The 14,098-nt window shown below is 37.7% G+C and overlaps 1 protein-coding gene across 3 annotated transcripts in view; it reads right to left on the minus strand.

The window, feature by feature from the left end:
* PDS5B (PDS5 cohesin associated factor B) overlaps positions 1-14,098 on the minus strand; it is a 106,087-nt gene that overhangs the window by 24,002 nt on the left and 67,987 nt on the right. For all 3 annotated transcript variants that reach the window (XM_021541936.3, XM_021541934.3, XM_021541935.3), the window contains exons 24-25: positions 9,664-9,787; positions 4,005-4,209 (exon numbers count right to left, since the gene is read on the minus strand). In XM_021541936.3, the coding sequence (XP_021397611.1) occupies positions 4,005-4,209; positions 9,664-9,787 (329 nt within the window). The remainder of the gene's footprint in view (positions 1-4,004; positions 4,210-9,663; positions 9,788-14,098) is intronic.

Consider the following 14,098-nt stretch of genomic DNA (forward strand, 5'->3'; position numbering starts at 1 on the left):
ATACCAAGAAGTATGCTTTTCTACCAAAGAGGAGAGGGCAAATTTTGAGGTCAGCATTAAGGTATAAACACATGTGAGCCTATCATTTCTCTACAATATTTCATTTCATGGGTGATGTGCACATTTTTCATGCATGCAAGAATTAAGATTTTAAGCATATCTTGCTCAGGGCTGCTTGTTTTCTAGCTACCTCGAGATACAGTTCCAGTTACCTCCTATTCCCAATCCCTTCCTCAGTTCAAAGCCTGTATTCTGAACGACTTTGAAAAACAGACGTGAGGACAGATCACAAAATCCACTGCAAGATGTAAGATCAGCACAACTGCAGGATAAGCTATACTATTTCTTTGGACACTGCAGTGTACAGTCTTGCTGTCAAGAGAACAAATGCTTTCTGCAGGGATTTTGCAGTCAAATTGCCACAATATCTGTTTCCAGAGGAGTGGGAGGTCACATGAAAGCTGTAACAAAGTAGTAGTGCACTGAGTTTGAAAGGCTCAATCCCACCTAAACAGAGCAGCACAACTCAACTGTGACACTCCAAGCATTCAAAATATTTTCTAGCACTCTCTGAGACTTTCAGAATCCTAAGCAGGACTGCAAGAAAGTCTTTTCTCCATTATGACAGTCTGAAGGCCTATCTCCCCTGGGAATTCCAAAAGTAAGGGTTCTTGCCAACAGCCTTCTCAGAGTTACGATCACAAAATATACTTTCTGTAAGGTAACAAACTCCCTGACTCAACCAACACCATGCATCATGAACAACAACAGATGGCCAAGTTGTATACCAAAAGGAAAACAACCATTTTTCAGCAAACATCCCTACTTCTTTCTTTTGCCTGATGCCTGAGTGAAGCTGGAAGACACACAGCACACCTAAGTTACTAAACCTGTACCCTGTGCAACAGGCAAGACAATGGTCAAAAGAAGGTGTCCTGGTATTCCATGTATGGCACAAGCTTCTGATCTTTAGTGCTCGTGGCAAATGCACTATCACAGTATTGACATGACTTGTGAAGGGAAGAGGGAAATCCCCAGCTCTGCTTTTGGAAAGTCACATTTTGTGATAGTAAATGCATGACCAAGTCTGGAAAATCTTCTTTCAGTAAACTTTTATCCATACCATATTCAGTTATGAATAAGTCCAAATATCTGTAAATCATTATATACACTAATATTATTTGAAAACTATTTAAAAATACATTAGAAACTAACAGTTTTACCTCAAATATATGTAGTCATATGAGATGTGCTTGACAAATACTGTGCACATCAAACAAAATACACCATTATTGCAGATTTTACAAAACTAACAAAATAATTGCCATGCATACATCAAGTCTTAACCTATCCCTTTCTCAGAGATCTGTATAAATAGGGGTAATGCACAGTCTACATAAAATAGATGTAATATATAAAACCACTCAATGTCTTTCTATTTCAAGCCATATTTATGTAATTGAAATCCACTGTACTTTGCAAAGCAGTTTTTAGTGTGTTTCAATTGACACTGCACTATTAACTTTAAAAACATCCTTTACTTCTTTTCAAGCACTGTCCTGCATTTTAGCCAGCAGGTGTTCACATTAGTAAATAAAAAAAATAACGATGGCAGGGAAGGAAAATAACATAATTACAACTTCAGAGCACTAACAAAATTGTCTTGCCTTAGATATGCCCCAGACAAACCAACCCACTATTATTTGTACTAATTAGAAACTTCAATAGAATGCTAATCAAGAGCTCATAAACTCAGTTTTTCAGTAACTTCCTGCCTTGGACAATTTCTTATGTAACTGTAATTCCAACTGGTTCTAGAAAATAAAATGAACTAGTTCCAGACAAAACAGGAAAAAAAAAAATTGATACACATTATATTCAACCCTGTCATGACAAAGACAGCAGGGGAAAAAAATATAACTTTTATCTCTAAAGAAAGAAGACTATATGAAAGATAGGGTGGTTTCCTACCAGCACTTACAACTACAATATGCCAAAACCCTTCACAAAAGTCCTTTATGAGCTTTTAGGAAGAATACTAATTAAAAAAATTAATCATTACTCTTGTAATTTTTCTGCTTGCTGACTTTCAAGGAAAAGCCCATCATGAGAACATAAAAATTCCTATGCAAAACATGTCTCTATCCAGATAAAACTAGTAAAAGATACACAATCAAAATAAGTCTCTTCTTGGGTGGCTTCCACTCTGAATAGAATTTAGAGAATTTAAGAGGGCTGAGAATAATTCCTGCCAGCCTATAAAAGGCCAGTGTGAAAGAAAGGCATTTTACTGTTTGCTACCAGTCTTTAGAAAGTCTTCCTCAGGCAGAGTAAACAGAAATTTATCCTTTTTAACAAAAGCTGAAATCCTCCCAAAAAATCCAACAGATATCCTCACCCATATGAGGTTTTCAAGACAAAACATATCACAAAATCACACATTTATAGATTCAGACACATAGCTGGAATAATCACAGATGCAGATTTCCAAAGGAGGTACTGCCATCGTCACCACTCTCAGTTACTGCATTGTCAACAGGAAGAATGGCAGAGGGAGACACACTTAAATACTGTGTTATTTCCAGAAATTAGCTTTGGCAGAACTGGTGCAATATGGATATTTTAGGATACCAAGTGTTCAACACATTTTATTTGCTGAAAGCTCAGACTGGTGAATCTGAATGGCATGAAGTTAAGATTGTAATCCTCAAGAACTCCTGCAATCTGTATTTAATCCAGACTCCCCATGTGTTACAGCATATGTCAAATCAAAGGCATCATGCAATTATTTCAGCAAGAAAATAATTTATCAGGTGCAATTGGAGGCCCTATTGGATAAAGAAAATCACACACACTTAGATCCCTCTTAATTTCTTCCACAGATTTTTTGATAGTAACTTTCAGCATCTATTTCAAACACATAATTTTTATGCTTCCTGTCTACATAATTAAAAAGAGATTTCAACTTTCAAGAAGGATAGTCTTACAATTACTTAGAAGTGTTTGTTCAATTTATTTTTTCTTTCTTACATTTTATTGAGTAGGAGAAAAGTACAACCTTTTTCTTTAACTCTAATTAATGATACACAAAAGGATTTGTCAGCAGACATTCTCTGATCAGAATCTAAGGGGACTAAGAAAGACTGATGGACATAACTAATAAAAAGTGATTCATAAACACAGAAGGAAGTCAGTTATTTGACAGCACCTCTGAGATCAAATTCACTAAACAGGTCTGGTTTAGGCTAAAAGGATAAAAAAATCCCCTTCATTTCACAAAGGTTAAACCATCAGTAATCTTTCAAAGAAATAAAACATTCAAAACCTCTCATTCAAAAATGCTACAGCTCTTCACAAAGGTCTACTTTTTCCTATGACCCTGTACCAGCATTGGAATACTGTGTAGCTTTAAGTCAAAAGGACTGATTTAATAAAAGAAAAAGAGCTGACATGAGTCAGTAACTTCCAAAGCATTCTCATGATCAAACCACTGGCACTAAAAAAGAATTGCACAAACTCATCCTGAACTCATCCTGAAGTGCCAACAAATACAGCCCTTTGCAGGAATAACTCAAGATGCTACTCAATACAGCAGTGCAAGGACAGTCTATTTAGTACAGCACTTATGTATTAAAGTTACTTATTAGTAATTGCTGAAGTAAAATTAATCATTGTCACTTCACTTAGAACATTATTAACATTATTAAGTTCAAATAGTACACATAATTGCCTTGGAAAATTACTTCACTTCCAATATATTTAGGCATAAGCATTTGCACAGTTTTTAACAGAACTTACAGACTTCAGCAGTGCCTGTTAAAAAAAATCAAAATAAAATCTGGACAAAAGAAAACTGAAACATTTTCACTTTTCATTAGATACCTCCAAATCAAACTTACAGTCATTCTGTGTATAAAAACAGACAACTATCAATGTTTTCAGTCAACTCACATTTATGTTTCAACTACAGCACTTGTAGCAAAAAGTGACTTCTATTCTCTTACCACTAACGGCTGCATGTTGCTTCAGATATTCCCTTCTGACATTTATGTTCTTCACAAGGCACTGTCTAGCATGAGCTCTTCTCTCTTTCACGGGATCTTTTGCACACAGTGCACAAATAGCCATATATTCTAGTGGCAGCCGTAGTCTAGAAAGGCCTTTGTGAAGTTTCTGAGCAAATATTTGTCTCACTTGGTAACATTCATCCTATTAAAAAAAAAAGCAAACCAAAAAAAGATAACAGTAAACTTTTCTTAAAACAATATAAACTGTAAAATAAAGCATGGAAACTCAGGTAAATATGCTAAAATCAATCAGACCTTGAAGCCACTGAAAGATAGGAATTTCAAACATTTTTTTTTTAAATGCCAATTCAGAGCAATTTAATTGAATTAATCAGCTGAAGCTTCCTTTAAGCTCGGAAGAAGATCTAAGGTTCAAAAATTGTGCAGGAAGATATCACACTCAGGACCCAAGGCCTAATTTAGCATAGTACTAAGGCATGGAGTCACTGAAATTGTTTACAGTTGAGTGACTTGATTTGTAAAGCCAAAGATCTGCACAAAAACATTTTAGCCACCAGTAACCACCACCTTGTTATTTTGCTGCTACGATATCACACATTTTCATCAAGACATTAATATTAGAAACCGAATAAAATTTAACATGATAACCAGATAAGGTGAAACACTGAAGAGAGTAACAAGCATTTCCATTATGCTGTGGAAACATGGTAGAGAATTATCTGTGTTTAACAGCTGCCAAACAACACGAAGTAAAACAATATGAAGGCAGCAATTGTAGTTCTACAGCTTATTAAGAAATGTGTTCCCAGAAAAGGCATGAACTTAATTATTTTTGTATGAAAATAACCTACATATACCATTTAATACATGACAAACCATTTCCTAACACAAGACAAGGAAGCTTAACAGACACACATGCAGAAAAGACTTTGAAGAAAACATATATAAAAGCTTAAGGCAAACAAGGTCACCAAAATAGCTTGGTACATTTAACTTGCTAAAAAAGGTCAGGAGGAAAGATTTATCTCTAAATACAAAGAAAAAATGTTAACAGGAGTAAGTAGCTATTTTAGTCAAATGACAGCTTTGAAGTCAAAAGGACTGAAGGTGGTTTCCACTTATCAGTCAACTGAGGTACAGAGTCAAAACCTGCCACTGGAAACACAGGCTCTGCTAAATTTGCAAATAGCATCAAAAGAGATCATGTATTAGATAAAACAATCTTCCCTCTGCCTCCATCAAAAATGAAATTGAGAAGGAACTTTTTTTAGTGAAGTCCCATTTTCTCCTTTCTGTGCTTCAAGCAATATTCCCTGTCTATGGACTGATACCCTGAAACACCTGCTATAGCCAGAGCTGAAGTAACCCAAGCCCACAAACCCAAACCATGAGATCTGCTCATCTCTTGTCTCCTTACAGCAAATCCACCCCCACAGGAGGCTAAGACAGAGCCCTCTTTTCCTCCTCAGTATCGCCTAAGTCAAAAGCCTTTAGGAAGCTCAGAAGAGACATGCCTAGCTGCTGCTGCAGCAGAGAAACATCTTTGTCTCAGAGGACAAGGGAAGTACAGTTGGTTGCTACTGATGGTATTGTGTGGCCAACTGGAATGACTATAATTTCTTTATCTTTTAATATTGGGAATAACCTTAAATTGACTCAGTTACACCAGCTCATTAAGAAGGGGACACAACTTAACCAAGGTATGCTATTTTTAACAGCATACACCAACTCTGTAAATTAATCCAATTTTATACATCTACACCTCTAGATTTAATGTTCATCATGTAAAAGTTCACCATTTAAAAGCAAAAAAAATACATATTTGCAAAATATAATGTACCACTCAGACACAGCTCTGATTCATCAATTATAACACCTTGAGTTAACAAAACTGAAAAAGCTCTGAGACTGTTTTAGACAAATGAAACCTATGCAATCTACAAGACTTATTCTAAATACAATTAAATTGTATTTTCAACAGCAAAGCTTATCAGGTCTTAAATCTGCTTTTAAAGCTTGTTAAACACCAAAGTACTATCTTCAGTTACATTTCACTGTCTTTCAATATGAAGCTCTGCTGACATCAGAATTTGTTCTGGAGATCAAAGAAGTCAGATGATCAGAAGTCAGATCAAAGAAGTCAGAAGCTTGTAAGATTGGCCAAACACATATGTAACTTATTTTAAAATTACTAAAACTACATGCATTTCATCCTCATAAAACCCCTGTTTACCAGTGCCACTTTCACACAGCAATTAATTTAATTATGTGTTCTGCACTCCAATCATTACATATTACAAAACAGCAGCATCAGAGGGGAGAAAAAGTGCCAGCACAGAACCACAACAGAACCTGTGCAACCATCACATGCCTTAAAAGGCAAGATTTTTCTCGTTTTCATGTTTTCTGATCTTTCCACTTAGAGAATCTTTGCTGTGAATTACATAAGACAAAACTGGAGCTGGCCTTGATGTCACCTGATTTGTAGATAGATTTGAAAGTGCTAAGAATAAATAAACTTTCAGAGAATTTAGTATTTACCATCAAGAAATAAGCACTAACATACATATATGCATATGTGCATATGCCAAATCTCAAAAAAAATACAGTATCACTTTTAAGTGAAAAAATTATTGAAGCTATTACAGCTACTCTGCATCTGAGCATCTCCACTGACAGTGAGAAAGGAAATTGGAGAAGGCCTCAAAAACATCTAGAAAAGTTATTTTTAAGTATTCAAAATCCATTAGGAGCTGCAGTGAAAATGAAAGGCAGAATTCCTGACCTGACAAAGCTTACAATCTAAATTCTAGAAAACAACTTAGAAAGTCACAAAAGGCAAAGAAGTATCAATAAATGAAGAGGGAAAAGTAACAGTAATGATACTACAAAGGAACAGATTCTCCTGGAAGCAATGACAAAGCATATGGATATCCACAGGGAGGGGATTACACACACAACACGGCTTTACAAAGGACAAATCATGCCTGACTGGTCTAACCTTTTACAATGAAGTGATGTGCAAATGGATAAGGGATGAGCAATTGATGTCACCTACCTGGACTTCTATAAGGGCTTTGACACAGGTATATACAACATTGCTGTCTCTAAATTGGAGCGATATGGGTTTCAGAGATGGACTACTCAACTGGTAAAAAACTGGCTGGATGGACATGTCCAAAGGATTGCGGTCAAAAAAAAAAAAATCAATGTCCAAATGGAGATCAGTAACAACTGGTGTGCTCAGCAGGGGCCAGCATTGTTCATCTTTGTTAATTACACAGATAGGAGAGCTGACAACATCCCTCAGCAAGCCCATGGATAACACCAAGCCAAGCGGTGCAGTTGATGCACTGGAGGGAAGGGCTGCCATCCAGAGGAACCTTGACAGGCTTAAGGATTGGGCCCAGGGAAACATCAGGAGGTTCAAGAGCCCCAAGGGCAAGGTCCTGTACCTGGCTCCAGACAACTCTCAGTATCCATACAGGCTGAGGAATGAAGTGATTGAGAGCAGTCCTGCAGAGGACTGGGGTCACTTGTGGATAAAAAACTAGACATGAGCTCGCCACCCAGAAAGATAACCCCATCCTGGGCTGCATCAGAAGGAAAAGTGGCCAGCCGGGTCAGAAAGGGGATTCTCAATATCTACTCTGCTCTCATGGGACCCCAATATGGAGTGCTGTGTCCCACTCTGGAGCAAGGGTTTTAAACTGAAAGAGGTGAGTCTTAGATTGGACATAGGGAAAAGATTTTTTACCATGAGGGTGGCAGAACACTGGAACAGGTTGCCCAGAAAACTTGTGAGCACCCCATCATTGGAGATGTTCAGGGCCGGGCTGGATGGGACTTTGAGCAACCTGGTCTAGTGGAAGGTGTCCCTGATCACAGCAAGGGAGTTTAATGAGATGATCTTCATGGGCTCGTTCCGGTCCAAAGTATGCTATAACGCTACAGCAAAATGTGATACTAACTGGTTTACAAATGTTGAGAACCCTATCATATCCTAATTAGAATCTTATCTCTCAAAATTCCCTTTTGAAAATTCAAGGAAGATAAGTGTTAAACATAAAGGTGACAACACATCTATTAGAATATCCACAAAGATTGTTATAGCTGGAAAATAAGTGATAAAATGAGAGACAGTGGAGGCTTAACAGACTGATAAGAATATCAAAACAATGAAAAAGCAAAATTCTGATAGGAACTACAAGGTTAACATTTGCAATAAAGATTTGCCACAGGAGGGAAATTACTTAAGAAATTAACAGATTTTGATCACTGGGTTCACAAGAAAACAGAACATGCAAACACTACATTGGCAGTGCTAGTTTGGCATGACATTATTCAGCTTGAGTATCCTTTCCAGAGCAGAGACAGAACTTATTTGTCATTACACTGAGTGCCTATCTTTGTCTCAACTAATTTTTTTATGAACTGTAAAAATCGTTACAACTCATTTTGGGACAAGACTAACATTTCTATTCAGTTTTGGAATAGGATGGCTGAAAAGTAGCAGACTTTGCTTTGGGCGTAAAGACCTCCAGTTGTTACCACTGAATTCTTGGTGTAGTTTTGCTAGATTTCATCTGCTTAAGTAGTTTAAAGCTTTGTTCCATTTCTCTTGTTTTTCATAGCATTTGGGAACTGAGTAAGGGCTCCTTTTCATAGGATCACAGAAGCTTAAAATCCACATAAACATAGTTAAAAATAGGGACTGTCTTAGTCTGGTACAGGGATGATTTTTCTAGCCTAACTGAAACCAACTTGAAGCAATTTTTTAAACTAAAAAATATACTCTGTACAAAAGTGAACAATATCCACACAGAAGCCATACTCTGTTTTCTAACATTAAATGCCAGTTTATTGTCTTCTGATATTTAAAATGGGTCGCAACTTATAGCTGGACACAGGAATTAAGATCTAAAATGGCATTTCAGAGGATTTCTTGACTTCTGGAAAGCCAGGAGAATACCAGCAGCTACACAAATAACACCAACAGAAGTCTCTTCATGACCACCTTACTCTTGGGGTATGAATCAATTTCTGTACAATTTGCTAAGCCTATAAACCAGATATAGAGAGGGTTTCTATACCTCTACCTACAATTTGAGAATTATTTCCTTACTATGTGTTCATAGGCAGAAGTTAAGAATGAAAATTTCAGCATCTGCTAAGGAATATCTTCCTATTTCTAATATTTGAAAAATGCTAATTATTTTTGCAGACCTCTGCATTCCAAATGTATTGTACCCAAGTACTGAGAAACCAAAGTGACTGTTTTCACCACAGTTCAACATACTTTACATAATCTCATTTTAACTTCTAGTAATGTTATAATGCAGCTGGGATATTACTTAAATGCATACTGCATTTCTTAGTTTCTCAGTATTCTAACATTTGACTACTCTAAGTATTCTCCCAATGGACAGCCCAGTACTTCCCATAATGGACAGCCCAGTACTACAGATCTAATTCTCATCCACAGTGAGTTTTCAGGATTATGTAATGGAGAAATCATTTCATGCCAAAGGTGAATATTTAGCATAAAACCAGATTCACAGAAATAACATACTGAAAACACAACCATATACTCGTACATCTGCTGATAACCACAACTCCCAACAAATTTCCTTACATTTATGGCTAGTGCACACAGCTGGTATTGTTCTAAGGTGATGATTTCGTGGTAACAAGGTTCTTGTGCCAACTTCACAATAGCATTCCCTGCAGCCAGCCTCAAGCGAGACATGTCAGGTTTACTGAAAAACAAGCACATGGATTGTGAAGATTAATTAGTTTAAAAATTATGTAATTATTTAACTTCACTAAATCTAATAAAGTTTGCATCAACGGAAAAACAAGTACTTCAAAGGAAAGAAGTTTCTGGGAACTTAGCCACCCCCATGCTAGCAGAAGCAATTTCAAACCCAAAATGATTTTCATGGCACCACATTTTACAGCCTATTCCCACTTACCATTACCTGGTCCCAACCTAGCTATAAAAATTTTCCATCCAACTTCCTAAAAGTTCCACATAGGTGTGAAACAGTTCTAGCTGTACACTGGGGCCAGGACAGGCCATACTGCCCCTCAGAGACCACATCTAGAAGTAAGATACTTCTGTTCAGCTTGCTGGTCCCCCTTCAGCAGGAGAGTCCTTCCAAAGAAGTAGCCAGTCCATTTCTCGTCCCCAAAGTTGCCAAACTTTTCTAGCTCAAAATCCATGCTTCAGGCCAACATAAATTAAGATTAATTAGACACTGTAATACATGACTAAGTGAATTTTATTTTAAGACAATAGCAAAATGTCCTTTTGTCCTTTCAGCAACCACTGCAAATGTTGTTTATCAGATGTGTAGCAAATTTTCTATAGCACAGAACTATGACATTCTAAACTCCAAAAGGTTTTTAATAATTTTTCTCTTGGTGAGCATTGGTTTGTGAAAAAATGCAATGGCATTTCAAGAAAATCTCAATTCAACTTCATATCTAATATCAATACTTTCAGCAACTTCTAGCATCCTCTGATACACTTATTTTTATTTTACACTTATTTCCTCTGATATACTTATTTTATGCTTAGTATAGACTAAAATCAAAATCCTACTACAAAGATATGCAAGATTAAACCTAGCTGCTCTGCCTAACCACAGGCAGAAAATTTGTATAATCTTGAATTTTGTAGGACTATTTATGACTTATAAAATTAAAAAGAAAGACTTGGAAAGGACAATTGAGATACTGTTTATTGATAAAATTAGATATTTAAAAAATTCAAGACTGGTGAATTGAACCTACACACGATTAACATGTTGAAGAAATCAGTTGTTAATTTGTAAGCAACTCAAGAAAGTCAACAATCCTACTACTTCAAAGTGTGAAGGATGAGCAATAGAAGGGATTTGTTGTCCAAATGGGACCTTGCCTTCACCTGACACTTCAGGCTGAACAATGCTTTGAAGTTAAAAAAAAAAAAAAAAATCCCTTACACTGTCACTGAAAGGTAGAGTGTGTAGATTTCACGAGGCATAGGGGCAGAGTCACTTTTAGGGTTGATAAGGGCAACAATACTGAGAAGATTACAACATGACTGATGGCCTCAACAGCATCAAAGGCTCCTGAGCTCTGCCACTTTTACTTAATTCAATTATGTTTAGCAGATTATTAAACACTGTTTAAAAGACAAGTGCAAGCCATGAACAATAAAACTGACTCACACAAAATGACCTCACATCAAGTACAATCTAAAAGGTTATGTTCTGTACTGAATGGACAATTTTACTCTTTTCAAAGCCTGCTCCAAGTCAGAAGGAGCAGTATCAGGTTTGCACAGAAGGGACACAGTAAGCATTGTCAGAAAGAAGATATCCTTATTGCATTCAATGGGTGAAGAACAAAGGTCAGGAAGTGTCAGCAAGTTCCATGCAGAACTAACAGGCCTGAAATATCATCTCCTCTGCTTCAGGTTTTGAGAGTAATTGTTAATGTAAGCAGTACTGCTTACACAGAGACAACAGACTGGCCCTTCTACCAGTTTGGAGCTTTCCTGAAAAGCAACAGTGAGAATCACAAAATAATTACTACATGTCCTGTCAACAGGGCTCTTGCCTCATTCAGCAGTGGATGCACATACCTAGTCTTCCTTTTGTCACTTACTTAGAAAAGCTCTTCTGGTACCTTTGTCACTTCTCACTAGATTTTATCCCAGTTGGGATTTGGCTTTCCTAACTGTATCTCAGATGGTGTTCCCTGTATTCCTGCCAGATTACCCATTTCTGCTTCCTCCTTCTGTATACCTCATGCAACCATAGAATAGCTGGGGCCAGAAAGGCCAGTTAAAGTTCATCTAGTCCAGCTCCCTACAATGAGCAGGTATTTGGAGGCATGTCCAACTTGACCTTGAATGTTTCCAGGGATGGAGCAGCTATTACCACCCTGAGCGGTTTCAGTGTTTCATCACCCTTACCATACAAAAACATCTTCCTTCTAACTACAGGCTCCCTTTAAGTAATGACACAGATCACAATAAGGTCTCCCTAGACCCTTTTCCAGGCTCAAGAACTCAGATTCACTCATTTTATGAAGAGCCTTTCACTCTTCATTTTGTGAGGAGCCTTTCCTCATAAAAGTGTTCCAGCCCTCTGATTGTTTTGAGACCCTTCTCTGAACATGCTCCACCAGGTCCATGTGTTTCCTGTGCTGAGAACCACAGAGCTGGATGCAGTACTTTGGCATAGGGTCTCACCCCCAGAGTGAGCTGAAGAGGCAGAATCAAATCCCTAGACCTGCTAGTCACGCTTCTTTTGATGTGGCCCAGAAAACAGCTGGCTTTCTGGAATGTAAGCACACATTGTCAGCTCATGTCCACACTTTCATCCACCATTGTCCCCACATACTACTCATCAGGACTGTTCTCAATCCCTCTTTTTGTGTTTGAATTTTGCCAGGAGCACCCTGCTCATCCAGGTACAGCTTGCTGAAGTATCCATCTGCTTTTATGCTGTGATCACTTTACTCTTGAGTACTGAGGGGTGATTTCTGAATACTAGGTAATCGGCTTTCTTAGGCCTCTCTTCCCTCCAGGCCTTATCCACTGGGACCCTACAAGCACATTCTTGTAGAGACCCAAGACTGTTCTCCTGAAGTCCAGTCCAATCTTCCTTCTGACCCCCTTTTTGCCCTCAGGATTTTGAACTTCACCATCATAGGGTCATTACAGCCAAGGCTGCCTTCAACCTTCACATCCCCAGTAAGCCCCTCTTTGTTGACAAGTATGAGATCCAGCAGAGAGCCTCTTCTCATTATGTCCTCTACCAGTTGTGTCAAAAGTTGTCATTGATGCTGCCCTGGATTGTTATGCACTGCTGTGTTGCTCTTACAGCAGATATCAGAGAGGTTGAATTTTCCCACAAAGGCCAAAGACTGCATACATTAGGTTGTTTCCAGCTGTTTAAAGGCCTCATACTCTTCCTGGTCAGGGGTCCAACAGCAGACACTCACCATGATGTTTCCCAGAGCAATCTGCTCTTCAAACTTCACCCATAAGCTCTCCATTGGCTCAGCAACCATCCCCAGGCAGAGCTCCAAGCTCCACAGCAACATCACATGTCACTGCAGCTTTCTCCCTACCCTGAAAGGATCCCTCCCTAGCCCTCTATTAACTTTATTTAAAAATGGAGAACTGATCATATCCTTCTATAAAGTTTCTACTTTATATAATTACTTTGAGTAGTAAAGGAGTGGGAAAATTAAATTTCTGAAACATGCACAGTAAGGAATCATCAGTCCAAACATGAAAACACACAGGGTCCACAGAACCGATCTGTTCAGTAACTACTGCATAAGCCAACCATGTGCTCCAAGTGGTCATGCTGAAAAGCTAAATTACTGCCACTCAACTCCCTGGCAATTGCCATGAATAGTCACATTACAGAACTTAAAACTATAAAACAATTGTTTACAAAGAACTTTAGGACAGACTACAGTTGCTACAAAGATAATATACTAGACAGCTTTCAGGTTTGCAATTTTGTGCACACAGTATGGTTCTATCTGCATAACTACTGTATAACATTAGCTCTACCTGAAAATCAGAACCTTTTTAAGCATACTGGCACAATCTACCCAAGCCCTTGATGGTTTTTGTAGACATAAATTTTCAGTGTTTAGCAGGAAATAGCAACTGACAACTTGTCACTTTTCCTACCACAGAGGATTAAGAAGATACCCAGAAAAACAAGTTGTCTAACAGTCACCTAAAAAGCAAATTATTTAGAGATTTAATCCTGTTTACACATTTCCTTCTTGCTTTTACTTCTAGAGACCTCAAGGTTTGCCTCCAAGCAGAAGTGTCCTATGTACTAAGTATTTCCACCTGGTTTATACAACACACTATTATTCTTTATTAGAAAGCCCACCTATCAGCATTTGGCATACACAGCAATTGGTACACCAGGAACAGCAAGCTGCATAAAAAATTAAAACCAGTTTTCAGTGGGAAGGAGGAAGTTGCACAGTTTATTCCTGCTATATGAGTAATGACCTATTGAAGGGATAAATAAAAGCAAGAA

This window comes from Lonchura striata, chromosome 2, assembly GCF_046129695.1.
Source record: "Lonchura striata isolate bLonStr1 chromosome 2, bLonStr1.mat, whole genome shotgun sequence".
NCBI classification, from domain to species: domain Eukaryota; kingdom Metazoa; phylum Chordata; class Aves; order Passeriformes; family Estrildidae; genus Lonchura; species Lonchura striata.